The sequence below is a fragment of the Lepidochelys kempii genome, chromosome 1 (assembly GCF_965140285.1).
Source record: "Lepidochelys kempii isolate rLepKem1 chromosome 1, rLepKem1.hap1, whole genome shotgun sequence".
NCBI classification, from domain to species: domain Eukaryota; kingdom Metazoa; phylum Chordata; order Testudines; family Cheloniidae; genus Lepidochelys; species Lepidochelys kempii.
In genome coordinates this window covers 261,136,227-261,151,539 of record NC_136380.1, presented here as the reverse complement: position 1 = coordinate 261,151,539, position 15,313 = coordinate 261,136,227, and the positions used below count along the sequence as shown (strand labels likewise).

The following is a 15,313-nucleotide window of genomic DNA, read 5'->3' as shown; positions in this document are numbered from 1 at the left end:
GAGAATATTGAGAGGGGACATAATTTTCAAGTACATAAAAGGTTGTTACAAGGAGCAGGGAGAAAAATTGTTGTTCTTAACCTCTGAGGAGTGCAAGCAGCAATGGGCTTAAATCGCAGAAAGGGCGGTTTAGGTCGGACATTAGGAAAAACTTCCTGTCAGGGTGGTTAAGCACTGGAATAAATTGCCTAGGGAGGTTGTGGAATCTCCATCATTGGGGATTTTTAAGAGCAGGTTGGACAAACACCTGTCAGGGATGGTCTAGATAATACTTAGTCCTGCCTTGAGCGCAGGGGACTGGACTAGATGACCTCCTGAGGTCCCTTCCAGTTCTGTGATTACTAATCAAGATCCTGAAGGTGAATTTGACCTTTAATGTACTAGGAACTTAGTGCCCTAGCATCTCAAAATTGTCCTATTTAAGGTGGAGAACAGTATCGCTAACATTATTTATATTGCAGTAATGCCAGAGAGGGACCAGGACCACATTGAAAAAGGCACTGTACAAACAGAAAACAAAAATGGTCCCTATCACAAGGAGTTTATATTCTTACCAAAATATATCCTTACCAATTACATAGCAGAGAAGCAAAACTTCAAATGGGCTGAGGCACTCTATGCTAGTCCCTCTCTCATGTTTTCTGGCTCAGGTGAATCTCATTCAGATTAGAAAACTGGAGGAAGTTCTCCTCACTTCATCAAGATTAGTCTTACTTGTTTCTGAAAGACTATTAATAGGCCCTTCTACTAAGTTTCTGGGTGGTTAGCTTCTAACAGAGGATGGAATAAACCCAGTTTTTTGGGAACTTGCACCAGAGGCCTCCAGATACCTGAGAAGGTTTTTGACCTCATAGCCTAAATGTGTTCTGCAGATGGGAATCAATGGCCTCAAAGTAGTTGATCTTCAAAGAATAGGTGCTTTAATTGAAAGGACAGTGTTTTGTGTGCACAGAAATGCCTGAAGGATCTTGGCACAGAAGCTGTATAAGATGATAGAACATGCAAGGTAGGCAGATTCTTATAGCAGGTAAGACAGGGCCTTGAGGCTTCAGTCTAGATCCCCCTTTATATGCAATGGGAAGAGAGATGAATCAAAGTGGGACTTCAAAGAATGATCATCCTTCTGAACAACCCATCAGCAGTCCTGATATGCATCAGTAAATCGGACTATGGAATAGCTCTGTCTGAAGTATAAAATGAATTAACGAGTGGACAAGGCTTGATACCAGCGCTTCTCTCTGCTTTGTCCAATAGACACTTCAAGCAGCACTGTCTTGTACTTGGCACACTCAGTCTTCCACATCAGGCAAAACTATCAACAAGCGCTCAATATTCCATGCAGAATGCCCCATCAGGATACCAACTCTAGAGCCCTGCAAGCATTAACAGGTCCACCTCAAAGCTTTACCATCAACACTGACTGCTGGGTGCCACACAATGCAGGCTACTGCATATGAAACATATGGCATTTCTTTTGTGCTTTCAGGCAGAAGCAATGGCCATGAAATGCTGAGATCAAGATATTCTCTACAGAGAGACCTGAAAGCTATCCAGGAGAAGGCCTAGAAGCAAGAAAGAAAACACCAATCCAAGCACCAAAGTGTAACCAGCTATTTGGATTCACAGTGAAGCAACTAGACTGGGGATCCAAGAATGGAAGCTCATGACCTGAAGTACCCTCCAAAAAGATAAGCTAAGAAGACAGTGAGCCAAGGATCCTCACAAGGCAAAAAACACTTAGATGCCCTGAACAACTTAGTTCAATACCCTGAAACAAAGATAAAGATAAAATGTCAAATAAACCCAAGGAAGAGGTAAAACAAAGTGCTACCAACAAGCTCTGGAAGTTACAATGTCAGGGACTAAAGGTCTCCTTATGGGGAGACAAAATGACTCTTTCAAGGAGAGATGTGACACAAAAAGAACCTCAGCCAGGGAGGGACTGAAGAAAACCGAAGCAACAAGAAACTGGACTGCAGTGAAGAGTAACTACTTTGGTTGAAGGGGCAAAGCTTTTGTGGGAAGCTCCATCACTGACTGATCAAGTAAAGGACTGGAAATTTCAGGTGGCAGCCATTAGAAGTTCAGGTGGAATGTGACCGCCAGTAGATGCTCTGCTGTTCTTTGGGGACAAAATAAAACCTTTAACATTTGCAGAGTTCCACCCTGTTCTGTCTAGGAAACATTCAGGAGTGAGGATTCTACCAAATGATATTTAGAAATGGTCAGTGTTATAAACCCCATTAAGGGCAAATAAATGAGTCCAATAGCATTTTCATTGTAAACCCCTCTGAAGCAACAAGCTTCAAGCTGAAATTTAGTATACAAGGACTTTGTCTGATAGTTTTTTTCCTACTTTTTTTTAAAAAAATTGTGGAGCCATTTTTAATTAGAGGGCAACCAGAGATTAACTATACCACTGCTGTATTTAAACAGAATCCAATATCTGATTTAAGATCAAATACAGGCAGAAATTCAAACAAGACCTAAAAAAGTACAAGATTCAGATTCAGAGCCACAAAAGCTACGGAGTTCAGTTACACATCAAACCTCACAACATACTAGGATGCTAGTCCCTAAACAACCAGAAGTAACTTCACTTCTTTGTGCCTAGAATACGAAAATTTGATCCAAAGCTGCAATTTTTTTTTCCTGCATCTGTTTCAGGAAGCTATAACCTTTTTGCTTTAATACACCATTTGTATTTCGGAAACTCCAAGAGCCTCTGGCATTAGGCTTTTAATTCTCCTCACTGTAAGAAATTGTGTTTTTTGCTTCCCCTTACCACCACATCACACCCCGAAAAGCCCACTTTAATGCAGTATTCATGTGCATTCTGCCTCAAGGAACTCAAAGGGAAAATAAGACGCCTGAATTCAAAGTTTGGGACTGCAAGCAAAACCCTACCCAACAGTTGTGCCTAACCAGAACAACTTTTTAATACCTCATGTCAGGGTGATCAGAATCATTGAAAGTCTACAAATGGAAGCGTGTAAGCCATTTTAGGAGAGTAAAGCAAGCGTTTCAGACAGGCTCGTAGCCGCAACCCAAAGTTTGTTGGTGAAAATGTCGAACTTAGTGGCAGATGTACATATCACCTCATCTACCAGGTTGGGGTTTTTTTTTGTTTTTGTGGGGGGTTTTTTGGGGGGGGCGGGGGATTGTCACACATTTGATATAACTAATTTGCAAGGGGCAAGATGTCAAGTAAATGTTATTAAAAAGACCATTTATTGCTATAGCCCCAATCTGAAAAGAATGCATCTTGGGGTGCTTATTCTTCACGCAAATTCTTACACTGTGTAATTTGGATATATCCCACATTCCCTGATCAGAGTGCAGATTCTATGCCAAGTACCACACAGCTCTTCCTCAAAAGAAAACCTTCCATTTTCCTCAGAACAGTGATCTGAAAGTTCACTGAGGGCCTGATCCAAAGCCCACTGAAGTCAATAGAAAGACTCTGACTTCAAAATGGGCTTTGGATCAGTGCCACAATCAAGAGCACTAAAACTACTGAGCCATCTGATTCAAAGAGGTGGTAACCCAGTTTCCATCCTGTTTTTATTCTGGATTTGACATCTGGAGAACTTTACTGCTTTTAAATTAAACTGATTGATATATCAAAGTTTTGTTACTAATTGGTCACTAAAATATTTTGAAATAAAATGTTGAAGGTTTACAAATGATTGAGAGTGCTTTTCACCAACATGAGCTAGGGAGACGTTTCAGCTCATTCACCATTCTGAAAGCGATTAGCAATAACTTTTTAAACTTCCCCCTTTAGTTACCTGAGTAAATCTAGCAGATTTTAAAATACACAATGCAAATCCTCTACATTAGTTTTACTTAGTGACTACTGGGCCAAGTTATAAACAACATGAGGGGCCTTGGACATTAATAGTTAATAATGGCCCCAATATACCACGGTAAATGCCTAGCTTAACAACAACTCAATCATTTTGTTAATCAATTTATTGCCTACTACATTCCCCAGTCAAGGATGTGCCACCAATATATAGCAAAAAGAAAAGGAGTACTTGTGGCACCATAGAGACTAACCACTTTATTTGAGCATAAGCTTTCGTGAGCTACAGCTCACTTCATCGGAAAGCTTATGCTCAAATAAAGTGGTTAGTCTCTGTGGTGCCACAAGTACTCCTTTTCTTTTTGCGAATACAGACTAACACGGCTGCTACTCTGAAACCTGTCAATATATAGCATAAGCTTTGAAAAACTAGACTGATTCAAAATAACACTCAGCCTAAGAATATATAAGCTTCAGACAGGAATTTCATTTGTACAGTTTTAACAAGTTTTGAAATACTTACATATTTGAAAACTGCTGTATTACTGAAGAGTCAATTTTCTGAGCACTATGGGCCCTAGTACGAGTTGAAATTAGAGGTGAATGAGCCTATTTTATCATACTAACATTGTGGACCACCAGAAGAAAGCACAATGAAGCAACCATTCACTATTATGCCAGAAAGGATGCGTTTTCTACCTAGAATACCAAAAAAAAAAAAAAAGCAGGCCGCAGGGATATGCTGGCCGCCGCTTCCCGCAGCTCCCATTGGCCGGAAACGGCGAACCGCGGGCACAGGGAGCTGTGCCTCCAGATGGTCAACACAAACATGTCTCGCAGCCTGTCAGCAGATTACCCTCATGGGCTGCGTGCTGAAGGTTTCCGACCCCCATCTACAGTCACTATACATTTTAGAAATTCGTCTGTAGGAGAATCACCAAGGCTCACTCTCACTCATGCTTCCCAGCATCACCCACAGAGACTTGTAATTAATCTGGTCCTGAAGTCCAGCATCCTGTTGGAAAAATCCTAAATGCAGGAAGAGAGCTAATATAGGCATAGTTTTGCACTGGTCCTGTGGAAAAGGACAGGAGGACAAAAGAGAAAAACTTCTCTTGCCATTGTACCTCACACAAGCAGTGGTGAATCCCCTGTGCTACTGCTGCTCCTGCACATACCATTTTACAACAGGAGAAGTAGAGAGAATCTAACTAGTGCCACATCAATTCCACATCTCTCCTGATGCAAATGTAACTGAGATAACTCCACAACTGGCTGAGTTACCCACTACAATTCCTCCATCTAAAAATGGTAGCTGTTCAGAATTCTTGGAAAAATGAAAAAGTGCCAACATTTTCTTTAAAAAAAAAAATCATACAACAAAAGCATAGCTGAAGACAGTTATTTGTATATGACAAAGTAAAGCCTTCAAAATACACAAAGATTCAGAGACATTTGTAATTTTGTGCTGTGATTCATATAACAACCTAACATCAGGAAACATGCTTTAAGGAAGAAATATCGGATCATGCCCATGGACATGTTATTTACCACTTAGCAAATAAGAAGGTTCCTGTGTATAAAATAATGATTTACGTCTTGCTTGTCGCATTCATGTATCCAAATTCAGTGGGATCACGATGTTTTGCATGTCACTGACTACAACCATATGCAGAGACAGATGTATTTTACTTCAACCTGCTGCTACAGTTTTGGTAAAGCCTGAGAAGCCAAATCCTTGGAGACCCATATAAGTATTTTAAGCTGACAGGTAAATAAATCAGCAAAATTACTTAGTTTGTCAGATAAAAAATCTAAGTGACTTTGGGCTCAATCTCCACAGAGGGGCACTGGTTAATGTGCAGAGAAAGATTAAAGTAAGATCATTACATCAATAGAGCATGCACTGGAAGACCATCCCACTGGAGCATGAAAGCAGGTCATGGAGGAGAGACTAGAGACAACCAACCAGAAGCGCGCCGGGGGGGACGACTTGCAACAGATATACTTGTAAGTCCCATTAAATCCACTGGCAGAGAAAGACTGCTGTACACTTTGGACATAGCAATCCATAGCAAAGAGCCAGAATTCTTCCAATAGTATACTTAATCTTTCCCCCCAGCACCCAACCCACACACATTAGTAGGAAAAAAAAAAATTTCTACACAAGAGTAACGACGAATTGATTACGGATCTGAACTGATAGCTCCTTTTAGGCAGAGTTAAGGATTCAGCCTGAAAGAGATCATTTAACAAGAGACCATCTCAACCACATCTACTTAAAATTAACTAGGTTTTGTTGGAATCTAGCATCTAAAATTCCTGAATGCCTAGGGACCTCTTGAGTTTATATATTACACACACACAATTTCCACAGACCTTTAACTTATGGTGTATATAGTTTTTATTTAAAAAATTTGTAGAACATTTCAAGTTTACATACGCAATTCAGTGTGTAGGAAAAAAAGATAAATAGTTGTAGGTATCATAAGATTAGGAATGGAATGCAAGGTTGTGAAGTCTGCAGGATCATTGATTTTTGAATCAACCATCATAGAAATATCAAGTTACTGTTCTTCTCAAAAATCTTATTCTAACCTTGACAGTCCACTTGACTACAAACTAGAAATTATTTCAGTTCCCTCAATTATTTACTGTTGATTAAAATAATTGCCAACTGTAATACAATATGTATTACATTATTTTCTACCTGTCCAACCCCCAAATTAAGGGTTCTTTTTAACAACTGACACCATTAACACTTCAAAAAACAAAAACAGGAAAGAGAAAAACTAGAACTGGATCTCACCAGAAAAGGTAATAAATCTAGTTTTTAAATAATTTCTACAATTTAAATATACGAAATGATTTCAGGTCTTAGTTTTGGGGTTTTTTTAAAATGAGTTCTCTAATTTTTCAGGTACCAGAACAAGCAGTTTTAGTGAAAAATACATTTAAGTTATAAAAATAAAGATTTCCAAGTGAATTCTTGACAATTGCCTACAGCTTCATTGCTGATGGACAGTATTTTATAGTAAAGGGTGTGGAAGATGTGTGACTTTGTGATAGGGCACAGGAACATGAGTCAAGAGACCCAGGTTCTATTCCTGGCTCTGTCGCTTACCTGTTACATGGTCATGAACAAGTCACTTCACCTCACCTTCCTCTGCTCCCTCTCCCTACCCTTTGCATATCTTGTCTACTGAGACTAAGCTCTTTGAAGGAGGACTGTAACTTTAGAGTCTGTACAATGTCTAGCACAGTCTCAGTTGCACAATTGTAATACAAGTAAAAATAGTTTTATTTGCTATAATACAAAAACTTTGTAAGTTATCTGATTATACAATCTATTAAAGAGGCAGCAAATGAAAATAAGGTGAACTGCGACAGACAGACTCACCCAAGTTTCAGAGAGAAAGAGCACATGTAAAATTGAAAGGGGGGAACTCAGGATTAAGATCTGATTGCTGTGCAAGAAAGGGGGCAGGAGTTAGACGTGAAAGGAGACATGGCTAGAAAGAAAAAAGTGAGGTCAAACAAATGGAGAGAAACTCCAAGAAGGAGCCTGAAAACTGGGTAGAGACTTTGTATCAATTTCTGAAATAGACAGGGAGCCAGGTTAAAATTTGAGGTGATGTGTTTCTAATGAAGAAACAACCTTCCACATTTTAAAGTCAATGAAAATTAAATTTTCTATTACAGTAATCTAGGTGACAGAAGATGAGAATATGAATCATTTTTATAAGAGGAGCAAGTCCTGAAGATTTTCAATATGAGAAATGTATACACCTTGGATACGAGGGTTGCAGAAGAATTAAGGGTCAAGATGAGAACAAATCAAGATTTATAAAAAATGGATACCAAGTGGAAGGGAGATCAAGGGAGTGTACATTTGGCTCTAAGGGCTGCTGTTAATCAACAGAATCTGATTTTTGGATATGCCTAGCCGAAGGACACTAAATTCCATACAGATCTCTGCTACCACAAATCTGTATATTAACAGTTCTCAAGAAATGAGAGAGTTGTTTAGTATTTTACAACTAACTTACATTTCAAATAATATTTTTTTTATCCAACAACCAAAAGATATGTACAGTATTACAATGTTATAACATTTATCAAGGAATACAAAGTTCAAGATATCCTCTCCAATATATAACACCATTTAACACCCCTGATTAATGGAAGGAAATCTTGCCCAAAATGAACTTAAAAAAATATTTGGTATTTCTGAAGACTATTTGGGATGCTAAATTTACATAAAGCACTTGTCAAGCATTTCATTACAGTATTAATGAAAATGGAAGACTTTTACTCCAAAGCCTAGACTACACAGAGAAAGGTTTGCTGGGTATACATATACCAGCAGAATCTGAGTGAAAGCTGCATCTACGCTTTTTTAGCAGTGTTTCTGCTAATACAGCTTATACCAGGTCCCCAAACGAAATACACTATATCAGCAAAAGCACTTTTATGAAGGAATGTCCATGTCTACACGAAGGCTTTCGCCAGGACATAAATGTCATCAAAAAAATCTTACCTGATATTGCTTATAATAGCAGAAGTTTCTAGCATAGACCTGGCCCAAGTGTTCAGATTTAGCATTCTTTGCAGAACTCAACTTACGGCTTCACATGTACAGACAGGTATCAGTCCTCCTTCCCACCAATTTTTGTCAACTGTTCACAATGAAGCGGTACCAGTACTTTTGTAACTACTGAGAAAATCTAAGATGTTCAGCTCCTAAAGTCAAGAGTTTAAGGGATGCATTAAGAATTACAAGGGATGACAAAACAAGATGTAAAGTTTAACCATTAATTTACTAGAAGAAAAACCATTCACAATATCAAGATTTTTTTTATACTCCTCAGTATCCAGGAGAAACAGTATTTTAGTGTTGGCAAATGATATGAACCTGTAGTTAAACACTTGAGCTGGCTTGTAATACAGTATTCCCTTCCTGCTTCTTCTTCCCCCGGACAAGGAATTTAGCCTTTATTAGAATTTATTTTTATAAATATTATTTATTATTATGTTTTATATAAAACATTTTTAAACTGTAAAAGCTCTTAAGTTATACCACATTCTGTGGCTTCAGAGTAAATATTGCTTTCAAAACAGGAGAGAAATAACAGCCAAGACTTCTTAGAAAGAGATCCAGCACTGCGACACAGTGGGGAAGAAGCGACTGGATGAGCAGAGAAGTGAGGTTTACTAGTGCAACCCCATGTGAACACCTTTTGAATTCTCCCAATGCATTTTGTGTTCTGAAACAGAATCCCAATACCTTCCTTTTTTGTGTGCATTCTGAAAATGAACTAAATACTCTTGGTACGTAACAAAAACACAACTGGGGATGAATTATAGACCAAGTCTTGGCTTCTGTATGATGAAAATATTTGACATCTGCTAGTTTCAGCTCTAGCAACTCAACTAGACTCACCACTGCTCTTAGGTCTCCAATCTGCCAAATCCATATTTTAAATTAACACTGAACCAAATAAGCCAACAGTGAGAAATATACAAAAAGAATCTCCTTCACGCTTGCAAGCAAAGCGAAATGGCCACAACAATTTAGAAATTTCTGACACCTCACTTTATGAGCACAATCAAGTTCACAAGCTAATATTTAGATTACTGCAAAAAACAAAAACAAAAAAAAATGTAATGTTTCTAGTAAATAATTAAGGTAAGTTCAAAAGCATGATGCAACAATTATCCTAGGAGTGGGGCAACACAACTCATTCTATAGCTGGGACCTACCACACCACACTACACAACACATCACTAATTTAAAGTTACTTCGGGAAAAGAAAGGGAAAAAGCCTTAAGATATAGTAAAAACTGGAGTTGTGGTGTTTATGGAAACAGGTTATTGACATGAGACAAAAAACAGTCAAGCAATGGAAGTGAAGGAATATAACCCGCAAATGATGGGTTTTGACTTAAAGAAACACTGTAATATTCAACTTTACAAGATACATGTGCTTCTGAGATGAAGGCATAATTATGTCCAGGTAACAAACATAGTACTGTGCCTCAAAGCCCACAATGTTAATATGTTACTTAACATGAGAACCCAGGGTAAAGAAGTCTTCATCAATAACTATTGAGTGTAATTTCATATGAAAAAATTGACACTATCCAAAGCCTTTGCATTATCTGTTGAATTAAGTAAAGTTTGAGTTTATACAAGTCTTATGAAGAAAGTACATTCTGTTTTGTCCACTATTATGTCACATCTGACTTCCTAAGAAATAGTTAAATATCCATAGTGTTTGACTATACCTATACAATGATTCCTCAACTATTAAGTCACTCAATACTCCTGATTAAAATGCTTACATTTTATTAAATATATTGAATACCTGCACTTGTTAAATAGAAATAAGCTCCTTGTAGCCTGGCACAACTAAAGTTTTTATACTTTCAATCAGATGCATAAAAAGTTTCCACCTGTCCAGCTATTCTAAACAGCATCCTGACCCACACATAAAAAGCCTGAAGTCAAACTTGGACCTTTCAACACAATTGAAGGGGGGAAAATTATATGATTTTGAACTAAAACAATTCCCTGTTGAATGATCAACTTGACAGGGAAAGGAAATATATGAAGGCTACTGAATTCAAAGTACTTGCTTTCTAAGTAATGCTAAAAATCAACCACTGGGTCTGACAGGAGAGAAGTTCCTCTTCCTCCACCCCATCTCCCTCTTCTATTAGAGACTAGACCTGTTGATTTTGGGACAGAAATGTATCACCCCCCTTTCACAGTCTCTGTAACTCTGCCTATGCCTTAATGTGCTCTAAAAGTTCTCAGCAAACTTCTTTTTTAAATTACACACCAATTAAAACTTCATTATTCCAGAAGAAAAAATCAGCAAAAAAACTTTTTAATTAAGGTGATTCCAGTTAAACCAGTGCACAACTGAAAGCTAGACATTTAAACATCTTGTTTACTGTCTGATGGCCACCCATTTTTTTACTTATTTTCCTGGTAGCTCAAACAATTACAATGAACAAGAAAACTGGTGCGGACAAGGAACAACCTTAACTAGCCAATGTATAGCAGGAGGAGACGGACAGAGTTGGGGAGTCCCCAAAGTTTTCCTTTGGCTAAGATCTAAAAGCAAGTTTTGAGAAACAACTAGGGGCAGGCTGCTCAGTACTCTCAAAGCAAAATGATACCAAATACTTACCTGCTTCTTAATAAGAGGCAGTGAAAAGAAGAACAGCTTATTATTGTTAATTTCCAGTACAACCAGTTTACATTTGCTGGAGATTGGAACACCTAAAATTTACACCCTCTAGCTTGATTTCAGAGCAACTATGGATTGTTCCTCCCTACAAAACCACTGTTAAAAATCTTTGCAAGATTACAAAGAACAAGCCCCGTTCATCTTCACAACCCAATAAACATACATGGGAATTTCAGACATTTTGGCCTCACAGCAAAGAAATGGGAGATGCAAAATGAACTGCGCTCCATATTGATTCTTAATGCAAATAAGATGAAACGCTATGTGTTTGCATGAAGATAAAAAAGATCTTAAAAAGCCTTACAAATCACTAAAATCTGCAATCTAGGTCTTTAAAAACTAAGACTAAGCTAAATTTCTAACAAAAAACAGAACCATTCTTCCTCAGAGAAAGACCAGGTGAGAAAGGGTGAAGGGAAAAGGTAAAAAAAATAAATAGAATAACCAGAATGCAAACAAGGGATAAAATGAGGAATGGAAGAGAATTCATTTCCTTATTCAGAAAAAAATGTGATGTAAAGTCCTTACATATAAGCCAACAAACATTAAGAGACAGATGTGCGTGTATACACATGCACACAGTTAAGACTGATGAAGAGAATGCTTGTGTACACTATTTTATGCCTATCTCTATATATATATTTCTCTTAATCTGACTAAAGAACTTGATATAATTATTACAACGAAAAGGATAAAAATGGTAGAATTGTTAGTCTCTCTGCAAATGGTCATATGCATAATAAACCAAACAGCTTTCCTCTCAATCACGTCCAACAAATAAAGGGCAAGAGCAATTAAATACCCGCCGAGGAGATTAATACACATAGGTGCAGAGGAAAAAGGGGTGCAAATGGGAAGACAGGAAGGGGAAGGAAAGTAGTAGAGCTGGAGAAAAAAAGAGGGGGAAAAGAAGGGGAGAGAAAGGGTTCTAGGTGTACAGCTGGGATATGCGGGGGTCTGGGCCCCTGATACTGACCTGTGCCGTCGCTTGCGGACACGGAGAGCGCCGGTGAGGAGAGTTTAGGCCGCTTGGCTGAAGGCGGGCCCGGCTCCACCACATTCTCGGCCATTTTTAATTCTTTTTAGACAAACACAACGAGGAGAGAGAGACGGGGGATCCCCAAAATCTTCGCCTTCCTCTCGGGCCCCCGACTCAGCTGAAGACTAAGGAGAGCGAGCAACGGATCTGGAGGACGCGGGGGTCCAAGTTCCCCTTTTTCTGCCCCTCGGATTCGGTCTCTGGTAGGGTGGCACCGGCTCAGCGGGGGGGAAGGTGGGGGGTAGGGTGGGGAAGAGGCCTTTTCCCCCGGGCCACGGGCAGAGGGGACGGGAAGAACACGGAAAGCGCCCCCGCCAGAAAATAAAAAGGAGAGAAGAAGCTGGTGGGCTTTTAGTCAAATTAATCCCGGCTGTTGTGCTGCTGGTGCTTCCTCATCTCTGCCACCATCATCTTCATCCTCCGGGGGGTCTCCTCCTCCTGCTGCCGCCTCACCGCCGCCATCAGCCTCTTCCTCCTCGGCGTCGTTCTCCTCCTCCTCATCGCCACAAGGAGGCGGGCGAAGGAGGGGAGAGGAGGAGGAAAAAGGAGAGAGAGAAAAAAATCACCCTCCTCTAGCAGCTCCTTCCCTGTCCAACACCACCCTGCAAATAAAAAAAAAACACCCACCGCCCGCGAAGGGGCTGGAGGGGAGGAAGACAGCGCGTGTGCGGGGTCCCCAGCTCCCCCTGCTTCTTCCTCGCCAGGCACTAATGGCTGCAGAGAGGGGAGCTGGAAGGATGAGGAGGGTGAGGATAAGTCCCAGGAGTCTCCGCTTCACATCTTGTTGTGCGGGGAAGGAGGAGGGATTGTTGTCCTGATGGAGGCAACGCCGATCCCGAGATGGGGGTGCAGGGGCGGGTTTCAGCGCCCCCTCCGCTCTCTCGCTCAGCCCGAGGAGCCGGGTGCCCCCCAGAGCAAGCGGAGGGACCGATCCCAAAGCAGGAGGAGGAGGAGGAAGAAGCAGCCGGCCCCTCCCCCCTTCTCTCGCGCTACCTTCCCCCTCCCGAGTGGCTGAGGATGGTTATTAGCGCTGGGTTTGGGCAGGGCAAGGCAGGGGGTGCTGGGCTCCTCTCTTCCCCCCACTCCCTGCGCTCGGCGATGGTCACTCTCCGTCTCTCCCACCGCCGCTCAGGCGCTGCTAGGACGCCCTCTCGCCTCCGCCATAGGGGGCGGGGGCCCCAACGGGGGTCCAGACGCCTCCCAAAATACCGGCCCAAGAGGGGGAAATCTCCCCCTTATGGATAAAACAGACCGCGGGGGGGGGGTCTCCTCTGCTCCGGGGCGGGGTGGGACGGGGCTTGGAGCGAGGAGGCCGAGCGCGCAGGCTCCCTACTGCCCCTGCCTGGCTCTCGGCAGCTGGCTGCGGGGCTGGTGTGATGTATGTGGGGGATGCGTCTCGGACTCTCTCTTCTCTCCCCGTTCCCCGCCCAGGCCCCTGGGTCTCTCTGCGCTGCCCGCCCCCTGGCTCGCCCCGTCCGGCTCGGTCTCTCTCGCCCTCCCTCAGTCGCTCACACACAAACAAAATGGCGGCTGTTGTTTCTTCACTCTCCCGAGTCCTCACAGGGAAGCGAGCGGCGGCGGCGGCCGGAAATGAGCCAAGAGAAAAAAGGAGGCGGGGCTAGGGGCGGGGGCGGAGCCATGCGGAGCTCGCACTCACAATGGAACGCGGGGGTTGGGGGCTAGAATGGGGGGGGGGAGAATCGGGGGCGGGGCCAGCTGAAGTCACGAGACCAGGCCGACCACTCAGCGTGCGTTGCTCATCGGTCCCTTCCGCAAACTCCCTCACCTCCGCCCCTTAAAGGGGAAGGAGGACGAGGGGGGAAAACCATTTCTCTTCCCCCCACCCACACGGTGTATTATTAGTCGGCCGAAAAGTGCAGCGCGGTGGTTGCTTGGGACAGGCCTGTTGCAATCCTACAGCTGAGGGGGGGGGGAGAGGACGCAACCTGAAGCAGGCAGCTCCTCTGCTGCACAGCGGGGCGGGGGCACGACAGCCCGCGGTGCGGCTCTCCCTGCACGGCATACGCTGCATAGACAAAGGCCCCACAGCTAAGCCCCTGGATTTGGGAGGGGAAGGTTTCTCAGGTGGAAGCAGAGCAGTACTTGGCCCATTTTCTACGTAGGTTCCTACACAGACAGCTGGGTATAGATATGATGAGCTGTCTGCACCTATATGTATATTACATCATTGTGCTACCTATGGTTGATAAATCATGGTGCAGGCGTGTGATGCAAAGCTGTGTCTAACCAGCCTGGCAAAATTCCACCTTCCTGCTTGCCTGGGAGAAGCAATTTTATTTATTTAAAATACAGGCATGGACACTATTTTTTCTCCCCCATTATCATCAATCATCATCGGCAAGCACAGCTGCATAGATTTTGTACTGGGACTGATATGCTTTTATGACAATTTTGCGAGGTTGGTTTCTCACAAACACACAAATTCTGATCTCACCTACGCTACTGTACAATGTTATTTACTATGTATCAACATTGGGCTTTGCTCTGCCCCAGGTATAAAGACACTGCCCCATCCAGCAGTTTAAATATATGGCTACTATCCTGCATCTTTTTCCATGTGGGCAGACCCCTACATCTGTGAACAGACCTAGTGACTTAAACAGGCTCTGCGCACACCCAGAGGGCTCCATGCATGCAGAACAAGTTGTAGCAGCTAGGCCTAAAAGACAGGCAAGAATGTATGCAGGGATACAAAATCTGGTGATAACTCAGAAAGGGGAGTTGTTTGGTTAAATTAAAAACAAGAGTGTCTTTAGGGTGACCAGCAAGTGTGAAAAATCAGGACGGGGGTGGGGGGGTAATAGGAGCCTATATAAGAAAAAAGACCCAAAAATCAGGACTGTCCCTATAAAATCAGGACATCTGGTCACCCTAAGTGTTTCTTTCTTGCCACTTCCCTGTTCAGGGTCAGCAAGTTTTATTGCCTTCTTTCAAAACTCATGACCTGGCGGTCACACAAATTAGTATTTTGATGGTTTGCTAATATCTGGTTCATGTACCATATCTTTGTCCTCTCCCTTGGTCATCTTCCATCCAAGATCAGCTCAAGGGCCATTCTACCAATATAACTCTCAGGTCTTTGCTGGACATGTCCATAACAATGTAGTATAGCCTCCTTCAACTTGTCTTTAGTTGGGACAACTCTCAGTAGGCCCTTTACAGCCTCAGTTCATTTCCTCTCAAGGA

General features: G+C 42.1%; 1 protein-coding gene across 6 annotated transcripts in view; it reads right to left on the bottom strand.

The window, feature by feature from the left end:
* EP300 (EP300 lysine acetyltransferase) overlaps window positions 1–13,697 on the bottom strand; it is a 129,115-nt gene extending 115,418 nt beyond the window's left edge. For all 6 annotated transcript variants that reach the window (XM_073327139.2, XM_073327141.2, XM_073327148.2 and 3 more), the window contains exon 1: window positions 12,044–13,697. In XM_073327139.2, coding sequence (XP_073183240.2) covers window positions 12,044–12,137 — 94 coding nt within the window. In that variant the 5' untranslated portion in view covers window positions 12,138–13,697. The remainder of the gene's footprint in view (window positions 1–12,043) is intronic.
* Window positions 13,698–15,313: the final 1,616 nt, after the last annotated feature.